Source organism: Pan paniscus, chromosome 12 (genome assembly GCF_029289425.2).
Source record: "Pan paniscus chromosome 12, NHGRI_mPanPan1-v2.0_pri, whole genome shotgun sequence".
NCBI classification, from domain to species: Eukaryota; Metazoa; Chordata; class Mammalia; order Primates; family Hominidae; genus Pan; species Pan paniscus.
The window spans coordinates 40,028,139-40,049,553 of record NC_073261.2 but is presented as its reverse complement, the minus strand read 5'-3'; the positions used below and the strand labels follow the sequence as shown (position 1 = coordinate 40,049,553).

The 21,415-nt window shown below is 44.5% G+C and overlaps 1 protein-coding gene, 1 long non-coding RNA gene and 1 other non-coding gene across 4 annotated transcripts in view; 1 reads left to right on the top strand and 2 right to left on the bottom strand.

The window, feature by feature from the left end:
* REEP1 (receptor accessory protein 1) overlaps nt 1-5,070 on the bottom strand; it is a 123,571-nt gene extending 118,501 nt beyond the window's left edge. Inside the window, exon 1 of one of the 2 annotated variants that reach the window (XM_034953498.2) lies at nt 4,832-5,070. In XM_034953498.2, the coding sequence (XP_034809389.1) occupies nt 4,832-4,863 (32 nt within the window). In that variant the 5' untranslated portion in view covers nt 4,864-5,070. The remainder of the gene's footprint in view (nt 1-4,831) is intronic. The other variant, XM_034953499.2, reaches the window with a different exon arrangement.
* Nucleotides 5,071-6,438: 1,368 nt separating this feature from the next.
* LOC134728637 (uncharacterized) overlaps nt 6,439-21,415 on the top strand; it is a 37,127-nt gene continuing 22,150 nt past the window's right edge. The window contains exons 1-2 of the long non-coding RNA XR_010109250.1: nt 6,439-7,004; nt 14,392-14,505. This is a non-coding gene — a long non-coding RNA (uncharacterized LOC134728637). The remainder of the gene's footprint in view (nt 7,005-14,391; nt 14,506-21,415) is intronic.
* LOC112438971 (U8 small nucleolar RNA) lies at nt 14,395-14,528 on the bottom strand. The gene has a single exon (XR_003027282.3). It is a non-coding gene; the product is annotated as a U8 small nucleolar RNA (small nucleolar RNA).

The following is a 21,415-nucleotide window of genomic DNA, read 5'->3' as shown; positions in this document are numbered from 1 at the left end:
TAACTAGGTGAGACCCTCACTTGTCAGCTAACCTCAAATAAGACACAGTGGGAAGAAGTGCATGAAAGCTACTTCTCAGCAGACAGGCAGGATTAGCAAACAAAGAAACAGGGCAGCTCAACAGCGGAGAAATCTAAGCTAGTATTTTTCACTTCCTTGAGGATACTCCTCCTGTTTATAAATAAATGTGATGCATACAGGCCAGCTGGGGAAGGAAGGGACCTAGAGGAACACTGACTCTTGGAGCTCTTAGGACCTGCAAGGTGACTGTGGCCAAAAACCTGTCTCTTAGACAGGGAGCTGGCCCACGTGGGTGGGAGTTGCCCTTAGGACTGTGACAGTGAGTCAGACCAGCACTGGGACTAGAACCCATGTCTGCTGCCTACTAGCCTAACATCTTTCCTTTCACAATTCAACCGAAACATTTACCCAGCTCCCACAGTGTACTACAGCACAGTGCCAGGAAATCAATCCTCAACCAACTGGAACCCTCCATTAACTGAATCAGTTTCCTGCATGCCACATTGTAAAAGCAGGCCCCAAAGAAAAGCTAGCTTATATTTAAGGATTTACGATATTTTCTTTTTTTTCCATTTGTTTTGCAACAGTTGGGGAACATCTTGAGGACAATCCACATTCCTCCCAGCCCCATCCATTTTCACATCCCTGACCCAGGACAGACTTCATGCTCCAAATCCCAGTCCTGGAACTTAGCCAGATCTTCAGCCATCAAACTAAGACTCTGTCTTGATCATCACACTGTATTTTCTAAAAACTAGTATTTTTTAAAATGTGCAATGTGGAAATAAAATGTTTTCTGCACAGCCATTAGTTATTCAGAAAATTCTGTGGACTTAGAACTCTCTTTCCCCCATGTAGTGAGCTGGGGTTTTAGTCTACTAATCCCATAAGGGGTGAGAAGCTCTTGATCTGTTCAGCCAACATTCTGGGCCTTGGCCAAGACAATGAGGCAATACCTGCTCCTTAGAATAATGCTTCAAAATGGCATATTCTTCCAAGAAGTCACAGAGCAACGTTGGTATCCCCCCTCCAAAAGGGTGCATAAAAACATGCTCTCCCCAGTTTGAAATTTATTCATGCCTAGGCCTTGAGTTGTATGTAAAGAAAATGAAAGGAGGCAAGCAGGCAAGTCCTAAATAAGCCCCTGTGTCCCATGAAGGTATCAACCTGGTTCTGAGTGCTATTGCACTGAGTATCTCTTCCTTAATTCTTTACAGGCTGAGCCAAGGAAGTTAGGAGAAAGAGAGCTGGCAAGAAATAAGCATCTCAAACTGGTCCTCACTCTAAGAGCCTTGCCCGTGGGCACAAGCCTGTCTTGATGCCTGCTGACCTCCGTCCCCAGGGGACAGCAGTAGCCAGCCACTCTGCTTGTCCCCAGGGCCTAGGATTTCCTTCAACACAACCAACCTTCACTCAGTGCATTCAGGTGCCAGATACTTTGTGAAAGACCCATGGCAGGGATAAAGGGGTTGTAAAGGGAAACAAGCCACAATCGCTTTCTTCAAAATGCTCACGGCCAGTAGCAGCAGAGACAACCACGAGCACTGGCTGGCTGTCCCTGGAGGCCATCAGCTTGTTGTGATACCTCTGGTCGGATGGTTGGGACCACACAAAGACAGGAAGACACTCCCTCTCTATTCTCACAACACAGTGATAGGTCTTCCTTACATGTTCTTTGATGTGACAGAGGCTTACAAAACCATGAAAAGATTACTTATACAAAATGTGACTCAAGGATAAAACCATAGGATGCTCCCATACCAGAGGTCTAGGGAGCTTGAAAGAGATGTTTTTCTCAGTGGGGAGTGAAGGTGGAAAAAGCACTGGACTGGACTAAAAATCCAGAGCCTGTTTTCTTTACCAGCTCATCTTGTGTCCCTGAGCAAGGCATATTTCCTCTGCAGTTTTACAGATGAGGGGGAGGACTAGATCAGTTGTTTTTATTAGCAGTAAAACACATATATTTTTCTGAATTGTATTTTATCTAGAACCCCAATATATAAGACAAACAAAAAGGGAACTGCTTGGGTTGAATCAGGGATGAGGAGCCCAGAGCCCATCTGCTCAGGCTGGGTGGCCCTCAGGGAACCCAGTTTGAAAACCACAGGAGTAAATTAAGTCTGAGAGCCCCTCTCATAGGGTTCCTGGGGAGGACAGAAGGAGGGACTCATCATTGATTTAGTGCTCTCCGTGGTGCTTGGCAATTTATATATCAAGTGTCATGGAAATCTTTGCAACAGCAACATGAGGTTAACTAGCTGTGGACTAGCATCTGCTCTGATCTGAGTTGTGAACTGGGATCTTCTGGCAAGAGGCAAAACTGGGATTTGAACCATGGGCGTTCTGACTCCAAACACAGTATTCCTCCCCTTGATAAGAAGTTCCTCAAGGTATGTGGAGTGTAGAATATTGGGCTGAATCAATAATATCCTTGAATTACAAATATATGTACATATATGCATACAGGAAAATTTCTTGAAGAATATGCCCTCCATCATTATTATTAGTTATCTCTGTGTGGTGGAAATGTGGATGATTTTCAGTTTATCTTTTCTAATTTTCCTGTAATTAACAAATATTGTCTTCATGGAACAGGTATTGCTTATTAAAAATGATGTTCATAACTCATAATCAATATGCTTATGCTAGGTTTCTACAGGGAATTAGGGACTGGGGGATAAGTGGTATCCCTGACCTTTTGGACTCGATAGTGGAAGTAATAATCCCAAATCCCATCAACTCTCCTTGGGCCACATAATGCTGTTCATTTAAATTCTCTGAAGTCTCGGTTCTAGGGAGTGTGGTTGTTTTAGAAAGCAACAGCACATCCCTGAGAGACCTCCCAAATACATGCCTCTCCTCTCCACCCCCATCAGTTGCTCATTGTAAAAAAGGGGGAGGAGCCGGGCGTGGTAGCTCACGCCTGTAATCCCAGAACTTTGGGAGGCCGAAGCGGGCGGATCACTAGGTCAGGAGTTCAAGACCAGGCTGGCCAACATGGTGAAACCCCGTCTCTACTAAAAAAAAATACAAAAATTAGCTGGGCGTGGTGGCAGGCGCTTGTAATCCCAGCTACTCGGGAGGCTGAGGCAGGAGAATCGCTTGAACCCAGGAGGCGGAGGCTTCAGTGAGCCGAGACTGTGCCACTGCACTCTCCAGCCTGGGCGACAGAGCGAGACTCGGTCTCAAAAAAAAAAAAAAAGGGCAGGGGTTAGGGAGGTGCTAATAAAACTAATGATAGTCACATGACCCAGTGCTAATAAAACTAATGATAGTCACATGACCCAGGACCAGATGCCCTCACTCCCAGCCCAGCAGGACCTACAGAGAGCCCACCAGCCAGGCCAGCTCAACTCTCCAGCCCCACCCTGAGGGCTTCCCAGAAGCCACTGGCAATATCGATCCCAGAGAGGAAACACCACCCTGAAGGCAAGACAGTGTTGGTCAGGCATGAGGCAGGGCAAGGCGTGTCAGCCACTTTCCTGTATTATTCATGTCGGCTCTGCCAGCAGAAATCTTCTAAATATTTAACGTGCCACCTCAAGGTGCAGCGCAAACACCCCGCAGTCAGGAACAGCTGTGGAGAGGCCTTCACGGAATGACTTGGGGGCTGAGAGGCACAGACACTGGCTTTGGGAGGAAAGCCCTGAATGGTGGCGGGAGACAATGCTGAGATCCACTTCGGAAGGGAAAATCAGTAAAGAACGGAAGGGAGATGGGTGGTGTTTCAAAACGTGGGGAGTGATGGTGCACAATCACTGGGGTCCAGAGCCCCGTGTTCTCAGACAAAGAAAAAGCCCGAGGTGCCTGCCACCCTCCTCCCCGCCTTAGACTCCCCACACCCATTTCAGCCCCTGCTAGCTACAGCAGGTGGCAAATCTGTTCTGACTCAGGCCAGGATGGTTAGGGAAGAACAGGGACTTGGAACAGTCACGTCTATCTCCAAAGGAGAATAAATCCACCGGGGAAGCTCTTCAAACGCCTACGGGTCCTGGGGCTTGAAGGAGAAAATCGGCCCCCACGCCCACCCCCAATGACTTCACACAGACCTCACCCCAGATGACTCTGCGCTCTCCTGCAAGGCCTGGGAGGTGTCATCGCCACCATGCGGGTGGCTGTCACTTGAAAATTTCCCGTGCATTCCTGGAGGTACCTGCCCCTGTCTCTCAATCCCCTGCAAAAGGAGTCGGAGCCGGGGCTCCAGGCGTTTACTCCAAGATTCACATGCGTCTTCCCATGTCCCAGCTGCCTTTGCCGCTGTCGATGCAGACACCTAAAAAGGAGGATTTTTCCAACCCCACTGGGAGCCCCGCCTCTGCCTCTCCACCCGTTCCGCGCTGACCCTCCAGGCAGCGCCCCTGGTTCGTCTGCGCTGTCCTTTCCACCTGACAAAAGCTGGGGCGGCGGGGCGCGGCGCCGGGCGACCTCACATTTCTGCCAAAGGAGAGAGACGCGTGTCCGCGGCGCGCCCATTCGGGGCCTCTGCAAATCGACCGAGCTGGGGAACAAAGCGGCCGGCGCGCGGCGAGACGCAGCCCCCACGGAACCCCCGAGCGCCCCAGCCCTCGCCGTCCCGGCCCAGCCCCCCGCAAGCGGCCGCCGGCGCCGGCTGCCTCCTGGGCAGCAGCCGCGTCCTGCGCCGCCCGTCCGCCCGCAGGCGTCCTCGGCGGCTACTGTACCTGCTAAATTTAGCTGCGCCGGGTATTAATAGCCCGAGCCACTGGGACCGGGCGCTGTAGGGGCGCGCGCAGCCCGGGGCCGGGGGCGGGGAGGCAGGGGACGGAGGGGCGCGGGGGAGAAGGCCACTTACACCACCAGCCTGGAGATGATCCATGACACCATGGCGGGCAGGCGGGCGGGCGAGGCCCGGGCGGCGCGGCTCGGCTAGGCTGCGGGCGGCGCGGGCTGCTGCGGCGTTCCCGGAACGTCCGTCAGCTCACGGCAGCCGCCGCCAGACTGAGCGCGCCCGTCGCCCTGCCCGGCGTTCGCGCGTTGGCGCAGCCGCGGCACGTTCTGGCGGCGGCGGCGGCGGCCCCAGCCCCCCGGGGCTCGGCGGGCCCGCAGCGATTGGGCGGTGAGCCGGTCAGGGCACCCGCGGGCCCGCCCCGCCCCGCTCGCCCTGGCCCCCGGCTGAAGGCGGGCGCGTCCTGCGCGCTCCCCGGGGCACCGGCCCCGCCAAAGGAACCCTGCAGCGGCCCCGTTTGCAGGGCAGGGACCCGGGTGCTGCCCCACCCTCAGCGTTCCAGCGGAGAAACTGAAGTCCGAACCTGAACCTCGGGAATCTGTCTGCACCTGTCTAGGTGGGATGCTGTCATCCCTCATTCAGCTAGTGCGTTAGCCTCATAAAGGGTTTACCTGGATCCAGACCTAACCTCTTCAGTCTGTCCGTTGCTCAGCACTTTCTGCATAAGAAACAAACCTGGGCGCTTGCCTCCCTACTTAAAATTCTACAGAGTCCCTATATGATCGTGGTACCTGCCTAGAACCGTGTTGCCTAGACCATTCCCCCAAATAGTCCTCTAGCTCTTTTCCCTCGAGGCATCTTGGACTCAAATATTTGCTGTTTCTTCTTCCCTGTCCGTATACGCCACGCCTCATCGTCCTGCCTTGGTTTGATTCAGCTCCTTCTTCTAGGCTGGGCTGAAGGGCTACTTCTTCCTAGGGAAGGCCTTTCCTTGGGGGCTGCTCCGGGCCCTAGGAGGAGACTAGAAGCTGCGACTGCTTAGCACCAGTGCCCCGCTGAGCCACGTTGAACTCTTAGGCAAAAGGGAACTTGTGCACCCTATATAAACGTTTTTATGTATTTTTAAAAATACCGTATTAAATATTATGGTGGGTTTTTTTTTTTTTTTTGGCTTTTTTTATGAGACAGAGTCTCGCTCTGGGGTGCAGTGGCGCGATCTCGGCTCACTGCAAGCTCCGCCTCCCGGGTTCAAGCGATTCTTCTGCCTCAGCCTCATGAGTAGCTGAGATTACAGGAGTGCGCCACCACGCCCAGCTAATTTTTGTATTTTTAGTAGAGACGGGGTTTCACCATGTTGTCCAGGCTGGTCTCAAGCTCCTGACCTCGTGATCCGCCCGCCTTGGCCTCCCAAAGTGCTGGGATTACAGGAGTGAGCCACCTATTATGTATTTTAATTGCTGAATTTTATGGCACCTCTTAAATGTTTCACCCTCACTGAGCGCCTCACTCTGCTCACCCTAGTCCCGGCCGCAGATAGTACATTATTCTGTTACACTGGAAACGCTTTGTCCTCTACTCCTCGGCTCTGCTGCTGCTTTTCCCACCCTCCAATAGCTTAGGTTCTGCGTGGTGCTCCCAGCACCCTGTGCTTTGCTGATGATGGTGTCATGTATAATTCAGTGTCAGATGTGAGAAGCGCAGGAGACAGCTTAGTACTCTCAGATGTAGCAGAATCTGTGCGTGCGTGTGCCTGATATAGGCAGAAGAAAGACTTCACGGACAACAAAGGGACTGCAGATGAGACATGCTCTCATATCTCAGGTCTCCAAAGAACCCATAAAATAGCTGTAATGTAGCCGTTTTTTCATGCTGCCTTGACCCAGTTTTGAGGCTCAGGCTGGAGGCTGGTCAGTTCCCCTTCTCCAGCAGTCTATTAACCCCATACCCCCAACCACTTCCGTTAGCAGGCTCTCACACGCGGGACACTATACACCTGTCCAGGGCTAGGCACCAAACAACTAGTTACAGCCCCTGTACTTCAGAACCCGCTGAAATTATCCAAATTAGCCTATCCTATATCTGCTTGCCTTATTTCACTCCTTCCTTCCCTCAGAAACCATGATAAAGATGTTTGTCCACAATTCCCCTCTCTCCCTCTCTCTGTGACAGACCCTGGCCCTGAGTGGCTCTGCATGGTGTGCTGTGATCTCTCCAGGAAACTGTGGATATAAAAAGCTCTAAAACTCTTTCTAGCTTCTCTCTCTTGATCTGTGTCTGGCCCCACCATATCTCACTCAAGGTAAGGTTATACGGGTAAAACAATGCTCCACGGGGAAAAGCTTCCCATACTTACTAGGCAAAGAGAACACCAAAGCTAGATCAGGACAGCACCCAGCACAGAGGACCTTCCTGAGACCTCCCTTCCCCTCCATCCATACCCCTCACCTATGCTCCCTGCGTCAGAAAGGCTGTTACCCATCTTGCAGGGGGAGCAGCGGAGGGACGGACTACTGTGGTTCAAAGAGACCCTGTTGGTGGGAAAATAAAGAAGAGGTGACCACATGCTTGTTCCCTACTCCCTATAAGTGGAATTCTCAGATTTGACTATTGCACAGGACTGAGCATTTTAATTACCAAAATGAAACTATTCATGGGGTTAAAATATCTTGAGGTCTTTTCATTAGCTGAAGAGGACCAGAAAACTAGTGAGACCAACCCATATTTCTCACAAGGGATGAGAAAGAACTTCTCCATAGAGCGGACTTGGATGGGTAGAGGAGGGAAAAGAAGAAAGAAAGAAAGAAAGTTGCTTTTTTACTGCATTCTGTCTCTTTCAGTGTAACTGTTACACTTATTGTATCTCTCTATCCTGGACCTGCTCTTGTTTGTCCTTGGCCCTGGAAAACATGTGGCCAGGGAACGGACTCCACCTTCTAGACAATGGAACTCTTACAGCTCTATCAGTTGCTTGACTTCAAGTTCTTTTTCATAAGAACTGCTTTGATAATAGATGTCTCTCATCTGTTTTTACCCTGTACCCTTCCCCTTTCTTCTGGGAAGAGCTCTCTGTTTTTCACTGGGTAATGAGTCTCCCCATACTCCAACCTTAGAAACTGTGATTTTCTTATATATCCTCACTACCTTGATTGGCTTATGGGTGATCACCAAACAGAAACTGGGCCAACGATCTCCCTTGGGATTTTTAAAGTTGAAAATAGAAAAAAGAGAATTCCACTTTCTTCTATGAAGCATTGGCTGCTGTGGGAATTGTCCTCCCATTGCAAACAACTAGAAAAACAGGATCAAAAAAAAGAAACAACTGTTTTTCTTTGCTTGTTTGTTTGAGACGGAGTCTCACTCTGTCTCCCAGGCTGGAGTGCAGTGCTGTGATCTCGGCTCACTGCAAGCTCCGCCTCCTAGGTTCACACCATTCTCCTGCCTCAGTCTCCCAAGTACCTGGGACTACAGGTAGCCACCAGTACGTCCAGCTAATTTTTTGTATTTTTAGTAGAGATGAGATGGGGTTTCACCGTGTTAGTCAGGGTGGTCTCGATCTCCTGACCTCGTGATCCACCCTCCTCGGACTCCCAAAGTGCTGGGATTACAGGTGTGAGCCACCGTGCCCGGCAAGAAGCAACTGTTTTTAAGCATTGAACAACAGAGCACAGGACTGTGATAACTAAGAGAAGAGAAACAAATGAAGTGAGTCTTACGTCCGAGCTTACTGTCTCAAAGCAGTTTCCAGGCATCACTGTAGGGATGGAGAACCCAAACAGAGCCCAGAAATTTCACAGAACACAGGAGACAGATCAGAGTCCAGGGAAGCCAAAGTGGCTAGAATTTGTGAAGCAGAATATAAGAGTGGTGGGAGATGATTAGAGAGAGAGTTGCAGAGATCTGCAGAGCAGTCACTTCAAGTCATTAGCTGAATACTGTCCTAGGCATGCATGGGTGAAATTCTATGAGGCCATGGGAAGAACTACCAGAAAGCAGTATGCCAAACAATTCCTGGAGCTCACACAGGGCTGGAAGTAATTTGTCTTCATACCAGCCAAAACAGAGACCTTTGATACACAAAGCATTGGCCAGAGTCCACAGAAGGGTATCATCTTAATGCAGGGGGAGGCTAAATTAGCCCTAAAATAAACACTTATCTGGTCCTGCCTTAACAAAACTTAAAAGCAATCTTCAAAAGGATCAAACTGATCTCAAGTAACTTAACTGTGCTCAGAGAAAAAAAAAAGTCCAAGATTAGTTACAAAACAAACAACAACAAAACCCAACACCCAATAAGATAAAATTCACAATGTCCAACATGCAAACAAAAATTATCAGGCATGCAAAGAAAATGACTTGTAAGCAGGTTGAAAAATCAACCAATAGAAACAGACCATGAAGTGACAGAAATAATGCAATAAGCAAATAAATACCTTCAATTTTATAATATTTGAACAGACATTTCACCAAAGAAAAAATACAAATGGAAAAACAAAAAGTACATGAAAAAAATATTCAACATCATTAATCATTAATTAGGGAAATACAAATTGAAATCACAAGAAGATATTACTGCACACATTTAAGAATGGCTACAATGAAAAAGACTGATCATTTCATGTTCTGGCAAGGATATGGAGCAACTGGAACTCTCATATGCTGCTGGTGGGAAAGTAAAATGATACTACTTTGAAAAATGGTTTTCTATATTTCAAAAAAAGTGGAAATTACTTTTGCCTCACACCCTTCCCCTTTCTTCTGGGAAGAACTCTCTACTTTTGTTGGTGAATGATTCTCCCCATGTTCCAACCTTAGAAACCTTAGAAACTGGTCAGACAGTTTCTTTTTCTTTTTTTTTTTTTTTGAGATGGAGTCTGGCTGTGTTCCCCAGGCTGGAATGCAGTGGCACGATCTTGGCTTACCACAACCTCTGCCTCCCAGGTTCAAGCGACCCTCCTGCCTCAGCCTCCTGAGTAGCTGGGATTACAGGCATGTACCACCACACCCAGCTAATTAATATATTTTAGTAGAGACAGGGTTTCACCATGTTGTCCAGGCTGGTCTCGAAATCCTGACATCAGGTGATGCACCCACCTCAGCCTCCCAAAGTGCTGAGATTACAGGCATGAGCCACCATGCCCGGCCCAGTTTCTTTTATAATTACATACACACTTACATATGACTTAGAAATTCGATTCTTTAGATATTCACCCAAGAAAAATGAAAACATGTCCACACAGACTTGTCCATAGCAGCTTTATTCATAATGGCCCCAAACTGGAAATAACCCAGATTTTCATCAACTGCTACAAATTGTGGTATATCCATACAATGGAATATTTACTACTCAGCAATAAAAAAGAAATTAACTACATATGCTTGCAACAACATGGATGAATCTCAAAAGCATTATGCTAAGTATAAGAAGCCAGATACAAAAGACTCATACTATATAATTTCATTTTTATGAAATTCTAGAAAAGACAAAACCATAGTAACCAAAAGGGCATAGTGGTTCCCAGATGTCAGGGGTGGGGATTGTAAAAGGGCAAGAGGAAACTGTTTTGGGTGATGGAAAAATTCTATATCCTAATTGTGATGGTAATTACTAACCATAAACAGATTCATCAAACTTTACATTTAGAATTGGCAGGTTTTGTTTTATGTAAATTATACATCAGTAAAGCTAAGTAATAAAAAATAGAAAACATATTTTTCCATGATGTCTTATGAGAAGCTCTGTAGTTGTGGATAACCATATTTTTATTGGCCTTTTTCTTATTTATTATTTAAAAATGTTTATATATTGAGAAATAAGCTTTTTGACTGTCATCCACATTAAAATCTTTTTCCCAAGTTATCATTTTCCCTTCAGACATTATTTATGACATTTTTTCTTTTCAAAATGTTCAGAATTTTATGTAATCATTTTTATGTATATTTTATGGCTTGTGAGCTTTGTATTGGTTTATATATACCATTTGCCTCTCCTATACTAAAATTACTTATTTTTAAAATTTTTCTTAATTTTTAAAAATTTAAAATTAAAAATATTTCTGTGCATCTGCCTTTAAATTTTAAATTTTAATTTTATACTTTTTATTTTACAGTCCACCTGGAATTAATTTTAGTGTATGAGTTAGTTACTTGTCTTAATACAATTTATTGAACAAGCCACCATTTTCTCCTTCAAGTTGAAAGGCCATCTCCATCATATACTCTGTTCCTTATTATATCAGAGTCTAGTTTTTCTAGACTCTGTTCAGTTCTGCACATCCACTCATGAATGGTTGTAGTTTTAATTACTGCAGTGTTTTATAATATATTTTACTAATAGTAGGGATAGTCCCTTCACTTCCTTTTACAAATTTTCTGGTTATTCTTGCCATTTATACTTTCATTAGACTTTACAGTCATATTATCTCATTTTTTGATAATTCTGATTGTTATTTTTAATTGAGATGAGGTTAAATTTTTAGATTAATAATTAATCATGACAGTATTTGTCTTCCTATCCAAGAGCAAGGTATTTGTTTTCATTTATACAAATTATCTTCTGTGTTCTTAATAGCATTTAATTTTTTCTTCAAGTAGATCTTTCACATTTCTTTACATTGCCATTTGAACCAATGTGTTGTATTCCATTGTGTAAATATACCATAATTAATTTAAACAATTCCATATCATTGGCCATATAGTAATAGATCATTTCCAATTTTTACTGATTAAAAACCTAGGGCCAGGCATGGTAGCTTGCACCTGTAATCCCAACTACTTGGGAGACTGAGGCAGGAGGACTGCTTGAGCCCAGGAGTTTCAGTACAGCCTATGCAACAAAGCAAGACTCCTTCTCTAAAAATTAAAAAATAATTAAAAAATAATTTAGCAATGAACACACTTGTAGCTATATATTTTAATATGTTCATAATGATTTAGTTAGGATAAATTCCTGGAAATTGAATCTTTAGGGGTATGAACTTTTTGGGCGGCTTTTGATGCATAATGCTAAATTACATTCCCAAAATGTTTCAGAAATGTTTGTTCTAATTTTTGTAAATTATAAGTGTTACATGTGGTATAGTAAGGTCTCATCATACAATCAATAACTTACTTGAATTAAACTTTAGGGGTCAGGAAAGAAAAAGAGGAAAATGGCCTGTATTACAGGGGTTCTGCCTGTCCTTTCACTTCATGAGAAGGTGCCCTGTGCTGATGATACTAGAGAGGTGGCTCTGCTGTTTCCTCCATAGACCTCGGTTCCTATGACAACCCCACACTCTGTGTGTGTGATTCTAGTGTTCACACATCCATATTGTTTGTACAACATGATCCTAAGCACCTCCACAGCTTCAATTGGAAATGAACAAAACTGGAAAGTGATCTGATCCACAGCCTGAGGAAAAGCTCATTGTGTTAGACCACTATGAGTCATATAAATAATTTTTTACTGTATCAAATTTTTGCCTTAAACATTGACATTGATATGGAAACTCAACATCAAGTGTACCTACACCCAGAGTTGATCTACCATGAAGATAAAGCATAGTTTTAGGACATCTAATTAGGACCCTGGGAATGACTCTAGCAGTATATTAACATGATTAGATGTCTTTAATAAAATGTGCAAAATCAAAGATTTTTATTAAAATCTGTTAAGGCAGCTGTTTTTTCTAGTTCTCAATCACACTTCTCCTTGTGCTGAGTGTTATCCAAGTGGCTGGAGGCATTTTTCGAAGTTGGCTACGATGAAATTGAAAATACATTTAAAGTTTGGTGGGACATATGTATGGAGCTACAGTGACTTCCATGTCCCTTTTAGCTATGGTTGCTCCCCAATAAAGGAATGGCTTCCCAAAACACTCCTACTGCCCACTGTGTCAACTCACTCAGCTCCACAACACCATAGGCAGAGATAAAGATTGTATCATACTATGATCGTGGCCTGCAGCCTTGGTCCTGGAACTGCTTGAAGAGTAGAAGAGAAACACAGTTTGAAATGTACAGAGCCAGCATCTAGTCTGTATCTATTCTTCCAGTCATCAGATGTGGAAAATTATGAATGGAGGGTTCAGTTCTCATCTGTACCCAGTCAAAATGGTTCTCCTCTTTCAGGAACATACTCCGTAATGCAGTATAGACCACTACAAATGCACTACATCTATTTTTTTAACTTTTTTGGTGGGCATGATGTGAAAGATAACATATTAGAATGTCTGACTTTATAAAGCACAAACCTATAGCAGTGTTACAAACAGCAAGCAAATCTATGTGTGGAGTCATACGTTTTATGAATCTCCACTCTAAATAAGAAGAAATATAGTTCAATAAACTGTTAGGACAAATTACATTTTTATCCTCTCTACAGAAAATAGCAATACAAAGTTGTTGTCAAATGAAGAAATGATGAAAGTGTAGGCATCCAGAAAATATAGGAAAAAAATTATAAACAAGTCTTAGTCAATAAAAATAATATGTTATTTTTGCTGTTTTTTTGACACTTGTGGGGTTTTTTAGCATTTGAAACATTATAGTTTGCTGTGATTTATTTTCTTATTTCAAATAAAATTATTATTATTATTATTATTATTTTAGTATTTATTGATCATTCTTGGGTGTTTCTCAGAGAGGGGGATGTGGCAGGGTCATAGGATAATAGTGGAGAGAAGGTCAGCAGATAAACACGTGAACAAAGGTCTCTGGTTTTCCTAGGCAGAGGTCCCTGCAGCCTTCCGCAGTGTTTCTGTCCCTGGGTACTTGAGATTAGGGAGTGGTGATGACTCTTAACGAGCATGCTGCCTTCAAGCATCTGTTTAACAAAGCACATCTTGCACCATCCTTAATCCATTTAACCCTGAGTTGACACAGCACATGTTTCAGAGAGCACGGGGTTGGGGGTAAGGTTATAGATTAACAGCATCCCAAGGCAGAAGAATTTTTCTTAGTACAGAACAAAATGGAGTCTCCTATGTCTACTTCTTTCTACACAGACACAGTAACAATCTGATCTCTCTTTCTTTTCCCCACATTTCCCCCTTTTCTTTTCAACAAAACCGCCATTGTCATCATGGCCCGTTCTCGATGGTCACTGTCTCTTTGGAGCTGTTGGGTACACCTGCAGAAAGGCTGTCACTTCACACTTGGAAGATTGCACAGCGGCCAGGCAGAGGCGCTCCTCACCTCCCAGAGGGGGCCAAATAAAATTCTTATTCATACTTAGTTTTGAAATAACAGTTTTGGAGACCCAGCTCCCACATTTTTTTAAGTTTCAGGCTTCACAAAACCTGAATATGTCCCCGTGTATTTTATTGTATTTAATTTGCATTCTCTACTGTATTCAGTGAAGTTGAATTTCATCTAATTGATTAATTCAATTTCTTTTTTTGGGAGTTGCCTTTCCTTATTCCTTATCATTTTTCTATCGAAGTGTGTGGGGGTTTTTTGTTTTTGTTTTTGTTTTGCCACTTTCTTATTGGTTTGCAAGAGTTCTTTGTATAAGGATAACAAACTTTCATATTTTATTGTGTTGTAATTTTCCCAGTATGTAATTTTTCTTTTAAATTTATCCATGGTATTTTTGACATACAGAATTTTAAAATATATATTCATTTATATTTTATCTTAATAGAGCAATTCGTGTTCCTCCCTAATGCAAAAATTTTACATTTATTCCTTTTTTTTTTTCTTCACAGAGAATCAGAAAGAAGTAATCGGGGTGTTGCAAGTCCTGATTACGCAGAGACATTAACCACGTTTCATGCATCTCCAATCAGCCTATTCTTTCTGCCCTCCAAAAGGAGAAACAGGTAAGAATTATCCCACCTGATGATGCATTTATTCCTGTTCCAGTTTGTCTGTTTTATCTGGAGCAAGTCTTCTGGTCTTAGATTATTTTTAATCCTGATTCCATTATCAGTGGTATTAATGATCAGGACCAGTATGCCTGTTAGATTGTCTTCAGCTGTGAGTAACAGCACATCCAACCAAATAATATAAGTTCATCTTTCTCACATGGCAAAAAGTCCATTTGAAGGTTGTGGGTTTAACAGCTCAACAATATCACGGCCCTGGGTCACCTTCTGTCATGGTTGAGCCAGGGCTTCAGCGGCTGCAGACAGTAAATCCTCGCATGACCATCTCTCAGGCAGGAATGAAGGCAGAGGAGGCTTTCCTTCAGTGCTGCCCGGAGGCTGCCCACAGACTTTCCCTCACATTTCAGAGGCCAGAGCAGAGTCGAGTGTCATCCCCTCCACGATTCCTTGCAAAGGGAAATGAATGTACTGTGACTGGCTTGGGCCACTCATTTTCCCTCGAGTATCAGGCCACCTTCCCTGAGCACATTTCTGTGTGATGCTGAACAAACTCAGGGTTATGATGTAAGGAGAATGGGTGAATGGCAGCCGGGTAGGCAACCAGCAGTTTCTCATCTACAAGAAGGATACATTGCTGTTTGGCTTGCTAATGGACTACCATAACAAATTACCACAAAGTAGGAGGCTTAAAACCACAGAAATTTACTGTCTGTCAGTTCTGGAGGCTGAGAGTCTGAAACCAAGGTGTTGGCAGGGCCATGCACCCCTCAAGGATCCAGGAATAATCTCTCCTCAGGTCTCCCAGCTTCTGGTGGTTGCCGGCAGCCCTTCGCATTCCTTGTTCTCACTTCAATCTCTGCCTCTGAATTCACGTACTCATCTTCCTTTGGTGTCTGTTTGTGCATCTCCACATGGCTTTCTTATAAGGAGAACAGTCATTGAATTTAGGGCCCACCCTGATCCAGTATGATCTCATCTTAATGAATTATCTGCAAAGATCCTATTTCCAAATAAGGTCACACTCACAGGTACTGAGGGTTAGGATGTCAACATTTCTTTACGAAGGACACAACTCAGCCCCCAACAACTATCATTCATGCCTCCATCCAAATATCTGATGCAATGCTGAGAGACCGAGGCTGGGACAGACCCTCAGTGCATACTTCCAGGGTCCTCACCTACAGCAGTCAGGTGTCCTATTCCACATGATGGCCCTCTCGATGGCTCACATCCTAAAATCTCTCCCTGCTTTCCCAAAAGAAGCTCCATTATCACCAGTCTCCCAGCCTCCAGCCTCTCCTGGAGCCCACTCCAGAGTGTTTGACTCACCCTGCTTCAGACGGACAAGAACCTTCTCAAACACAGGGCCTAGCTCCTGCCAATACCCCCATCCAACGGCAACTCTGACATCTTCCTTCAGATAGCCTCACCCCTGCTGCCAATTCTCACCTTCAGGTTCAGAGAACCTGTAAGGACAAAGTAACTTTTTGGGGGCTTACTGGCAGCTTTAGAAATTAGGAGGAAGGGCTGGGCATGGTGGCTCATGCCTGTAATACCAGCACTTTGGGAGGCTGAGGTGGGTGGATCATCTGAGGTCAAGAGTTGGAGACCAGCCTGGCCAACATGGTGAAATCCCATCTCCATTAAAAATACAAAAAAATTAGCCGGGTATGGTGGTGGGTGCCTGTAATCCCACCTGCTCAGGAGGCTGAGGCAGGAGAATCACTTGAACCTGGGAGGCGGAGGTTGCAGTAAGCCTAGATCACGCCACTGCACTCCAGCCTGGGCAACAGAGCGAGATTCTGTCCACGTCCCCACCCCAAACCCCTGCCAAAAAAAAAAAAAAAAAATACAATGAAAAGGGAGTGGTGTCCAAATTGGGACTGAGAAAAACAGGCTTCAGACAATGGTCTCAGGTCTCACTGGGCTTCTAGCTTCTACCTAGAAAAACCCACACCAGGACATCGATGATAGGGACAATCTGAGGAGTGCAGTGGGGAAAGGAAAGGAGGAACAAACAACCTTGAGCCCTGGCCCTAGCCAAGATCTCAGAAATTCGCCTGGCCTCTTGACCTGTGGATTTTGGTCATGTTGTACTGAGGTACCTAGCACGTAGGAGGGCTGCCTGACTCACAGGGGAAAACTCAGACATGGGAAGGTGGGGTCTGAGAGATCAAGTCTGGGTTGACACCTTCTCCCTGGCCATCATAGATTGACCCAGGGGTGGATAACTGACTCAAGCCAAACCTTCTCTGAGATTTTTCAAGCTGGAATCAGGGAAATGTAATAATCCCACTCTGATGGAGAGTGCATGGCTCAGAAGCTGTTGCTCTCATTTCCCCCTTTATGTGGAAGAAGACCATCAGGCTTAGGAGGAATTTAGGCTGACATACAGAAACAAGAGAAGGGAAGGAAGATGTCAATAGCACAATATCTTTGGTTCTAGAGCTCTGAGTCCAGCTTCATCCCTGACCTTCCCGTTTTTGTGAATATTCCAACCACACACCCCCTTTGGGCATAGGGTGAGCTTCTGGCACTTGCAAGGAAGAGTCCTGAGAAATAAATGTATTTCCCTGTGGGGCTGTTGGCTCCTGGCCAGTCCACCTTCTCAGAGACCTCAATGAGGGATGGCCCAGATGGCACTGCTAAATTTTTTTTTTTTTTGGGCGGGGGGTGGACAGAGTCTCTCTCTGTCAACCTGGAGTGCAGTGGCACAATTTCAGCTCACTGCAACCTCCGCCTCCCGGGTTCAAGCGATTCTTCTACCTCAGCCTCCCGAGTAGCTGGGACTGCAGGTGCACACCACCATGGCCAGCTAATTTTTATATTTTTAGTAGAGACAGGTTTTCACCATGTTGGGCTGGTCTCAAACTCCTCACCTCAGGTGATCTGCCCACCTCGACCTCCCAAAGTGCTGGGATTACAGGCATGAGACACCATGCCCAGATGAGCAATGCTCTTACCACACATGCATCATGGCTGTTGAATAGCTCAGGTTGTCCATATTCCCCCGGCCATAGGCCAGGCAAGGGCAGCATAGACACAAGTGGGTTAATGTCCATGCTGGAGATGGGATTCATACAGTCAGGCTGGCCTGCAAAAGGCAGAGGGACAATAAGGGCAAAATCCTTGAAGGCAAACAGTTAAAACTCAGAGAAGCAAAATCTGATGCAGAGCCCAAAGGGCACTGTGAGAGCCCACGAATGGGGGGGCCAGAGGGGGGCCTGAAAAGCTGGTTCATGGGACTAGATCAGCCAAGGAGGAAGGCAGGTCCCTGGCCTCTCTGCAAGCAGTGATAGGCATCTACAGCCCCTTTGCCTGCTTGGTGAGGGGATATGGTCAGCTGGATTAAAGGTTTGTGTTGAGAGGCCATGAGAACACGAAAATGCAGAGAGGCAGACATTTAGTGCAGTACTTTACTAGTTTGGGGTGAATTTATTGGCCTTTATGAGCCTAATTTCTTTCATCTATAAAATAGAAATAATGATACACACTTTGTCTTGTTGTAAAGGCTAAATGTAAAACAACAACATCAATGCGGTGGCATTTTAAATTGTGAATTCTTTGACGCTCCTTTAATCAAGAGGTGGGGTCTATCTCGCATTCTGTTGGATCTGGGTGAGGATGTGATGGCCTCAATTAATATATTACAGAGGAAGTGACTTCATATGACTTCCAAGGCTAGGTCATAAAAGGCCACGTAGTTTCTGCTTATGTATTACATATTCTTGGAGCACTGAGCCACCAGGCTCATAAAAGAATGTGACTTCCCTGAGGCTACCATGCTATGAGGAAGCCCAAGGCACATGGAGAGGCCACATGTGGGTGCTTAGTTGATATTCCCAGCTGAGCCCAGCCTTTAAATCACCCCAGGCTAGGCACCAGACATGTGAGTGAAGAAGTCTTTGAATGATTCTAGACCTCAGTCATTAGAGTCACCCCTGGCCATCTGAGTTTTCCCAGCTGAGTCTCAATATATCTTGGAACAGAGACAAGGCCTCCCTCTCTCCCTTGCCTCTATTCCTGACCCACAGTATCTGTGGGTGTACATTTTGGGGTAAATTGTTACACAGCAATAGATGGGTAACCTGGATGCCATGTAAAGGGCCAGGTATAGTAGCAGAGTCGGGATTTGAACTTATCTAGCTGATTCTACAGATTGTGAACTTTCTACTTTACTAGTGGTTCCTGAAAGCTGGTGACTATCAGTGATAGCATTTTAGTGAGAGAAAAAAAAAGATCAGGAAAATGTAGTAAATTTTTTAATAAAGCCAATGTATTCCACTGAAAAAAATTATATATATTATAAATTTATATATATAAATTATATATAATTTATATATATTATATATATTATATATATAATTTATATATAATTATATATATAAATTATATATATATTATATATATTATATATATAAATTATATATAATTTATATATATAAATTATATATATTATATATATAAATTATATATTATATTATATATATTATATATTATATATATAAATTATATATTATATTATATATATTATATATAATATAATATATATAATTTATCTATATATTATATAGATAAATATTATCTATATAATAAAAATTATATATATATAAATTATATATATAAATTAATATATATATATAGAGAGAGAGAGAGAGAGAGAGAGAGTCTCTCTTTGTTGCCCCGGCTGGAGTGCAGTGGCACAATCACAGCTCACTGCAGCCTTGACCTCCTGGGCTCAGTCAATCCTCCCACCTCAGCCTACTGAATAGCTGGGACTACAGATGTGCACCACCATGCTTGGCTAATTTTTTAAAAAAATTTTTGTAGAGATAGGATCTTGCTATATGCTCAGCCTGGCCTCAAACCTCTAGGCTTAAGCAGTCCTCCCACCTCAGCCTCCCAAAGTGCTGGGACTACAGGCACGAGCCACTGTGCCCAGCCAAAAAAAACAAATATTATTCTGAGATTGTCTTTCCTACCTTTGGAGTTATCCATATGTCATTTCTTTTATGACATAATGGTGATGGCACTTAGTGGTGGTTATTTTATTAATGTCCTTACTCAGCAAAGTAAAAAATTATGAAGCTTATGTTATTCCATTCAGTTACCTTTCCTTTTTAAAGCTTCACTGGTCTTTGACATTCAAAAGTCCAGGAGCCCCTGCTCTGTTCTCTTCTTGGGTATCCTAGATCAGAGGTGGATCCATTGGAAGCTTGACATTGTTGTAGGGTTGTGCGTTTTCTTTGGTTGTTCCCTGTGATGGTTGAGGTGCTGGCTTGACTGGAGATGCTGGTAAAGCATTGCTTCTGGGTGTGTCTGTGAGGGTGTTTCCTGAGAAGACTGGCATGTGAGTCAGTGGACTCAGTGGGGAAGAGTCACCCTCCATGTGGGTGGGCACCATCCAATCAGCTGGGGCCCCAGATAGAACAAAAAAGGAGAGAATAGGATTTCCTCCCTCTGTCTCCTGGAGCTGGGACACTCTTCTCTCCTGACCTGGGACATCAGAACTCCAGGCTTCTTGCCCTTTGGACTCCAGGACTTAATGCCAGCAACCCTCCACTGCTACCCTGAGAATTACACGGTCGGCTTCCCTGGCTCTGAGGCTTTTGGACTTGGACTGAGCCGTGCTACAGGCAACCCAGTGTCTCCAACTTGAAGACAACCTGTGGTGGAAAATCCCCGCCTCCAAAATTGCATGAGCCGATTCCCCTAATAAATCCCCTGCCATCTATCTATCATCTACATATGTATATCCTATTGGTGGTGTCTCTCTAGAGAACCCTGACTAATACATTCCCTATTCCCTTTTAGGATTAGCACATGTGTTCATTTATAGTTTATACCCCCACCTGTTTCCAAAAAGGATAGTCTTTCTCCAGACACACCCCAGATTCCTGTAACAGTTACTGAGTCAGATGGGGCCCTTCCCCAGGCGCCAAGAGGATTCAAACAGTGGATGACAGGAGTGAATGGGGGATGACCTTGCACTCTCTGTTGAAGGCAAGGACATCCCTCACCCACCCCCGGCCACTGTTTGAGATCTTTGTTGCCACAGTGGCCCTTGCCAGCACTTGGCATGAAAGGCAGAGATTGAGACCAGTGGCCCTTAGCCCTCATCCTGGTCCAGCCCTCAAACGTGGGCTGGCAGCTGTGGCTTCTTCTGTTTCCTGGTGTGTGGCTCTTCAGACACCTGTCTTCAGGCTGTAAGGCTTTATCTTAGGCGACATCTCTTCTTAGGTGGCTGGCAAGTCTTTCTAGCCGTGCTTATAACGGATCACCCACGGTGGAATCCAAGAACTTACTCTTGGAAGGCTGGTGGGACCAAGGGGTTAAGAGTCTCATTTCCAGAGCCAGAGTGCCTGGATTGAACCCTGATTCTGCCACGTACTAGGTGTGTTGTACCCTTGGGCAAGCTACTTAAACTTTCTGTGCCTTAGTTTCCCTGTCTGTAAAATGGGAATAATAATAATGTGTACTTCATAAGGTTGTTGTGAGAAGTAAGTTAATAAAGCACTTAAAAAAGTGCCTGGGAAAGGCCATTTAAAGCCATGTTGAGATATCCCACCCACCCATGAGAACAGCTATAATTAAAAAGACTGACAGTACCCAGTGCTGTTATGCCTGAGGAGCACTGCAACTTTTGAACATTGTTGATGGGAATGTGAAAGGATACAACCACTTTGGATGATAGGGTGGCATTTTCCTATGAAGTGAAATATGCACTTAAAATGCATTAATATGAAAAAAGGCATATATTTTTACAAAACAAATAATTTTTTACCACACAGTCCAGCAACTTTACTGCTGGGTATGCACCCAAGAGGAATAAAAACGTGATTACACAAAGACTTGTACATGAATGTTCATAGTAACATTGTACTGTGAACATTATAACAGCTAA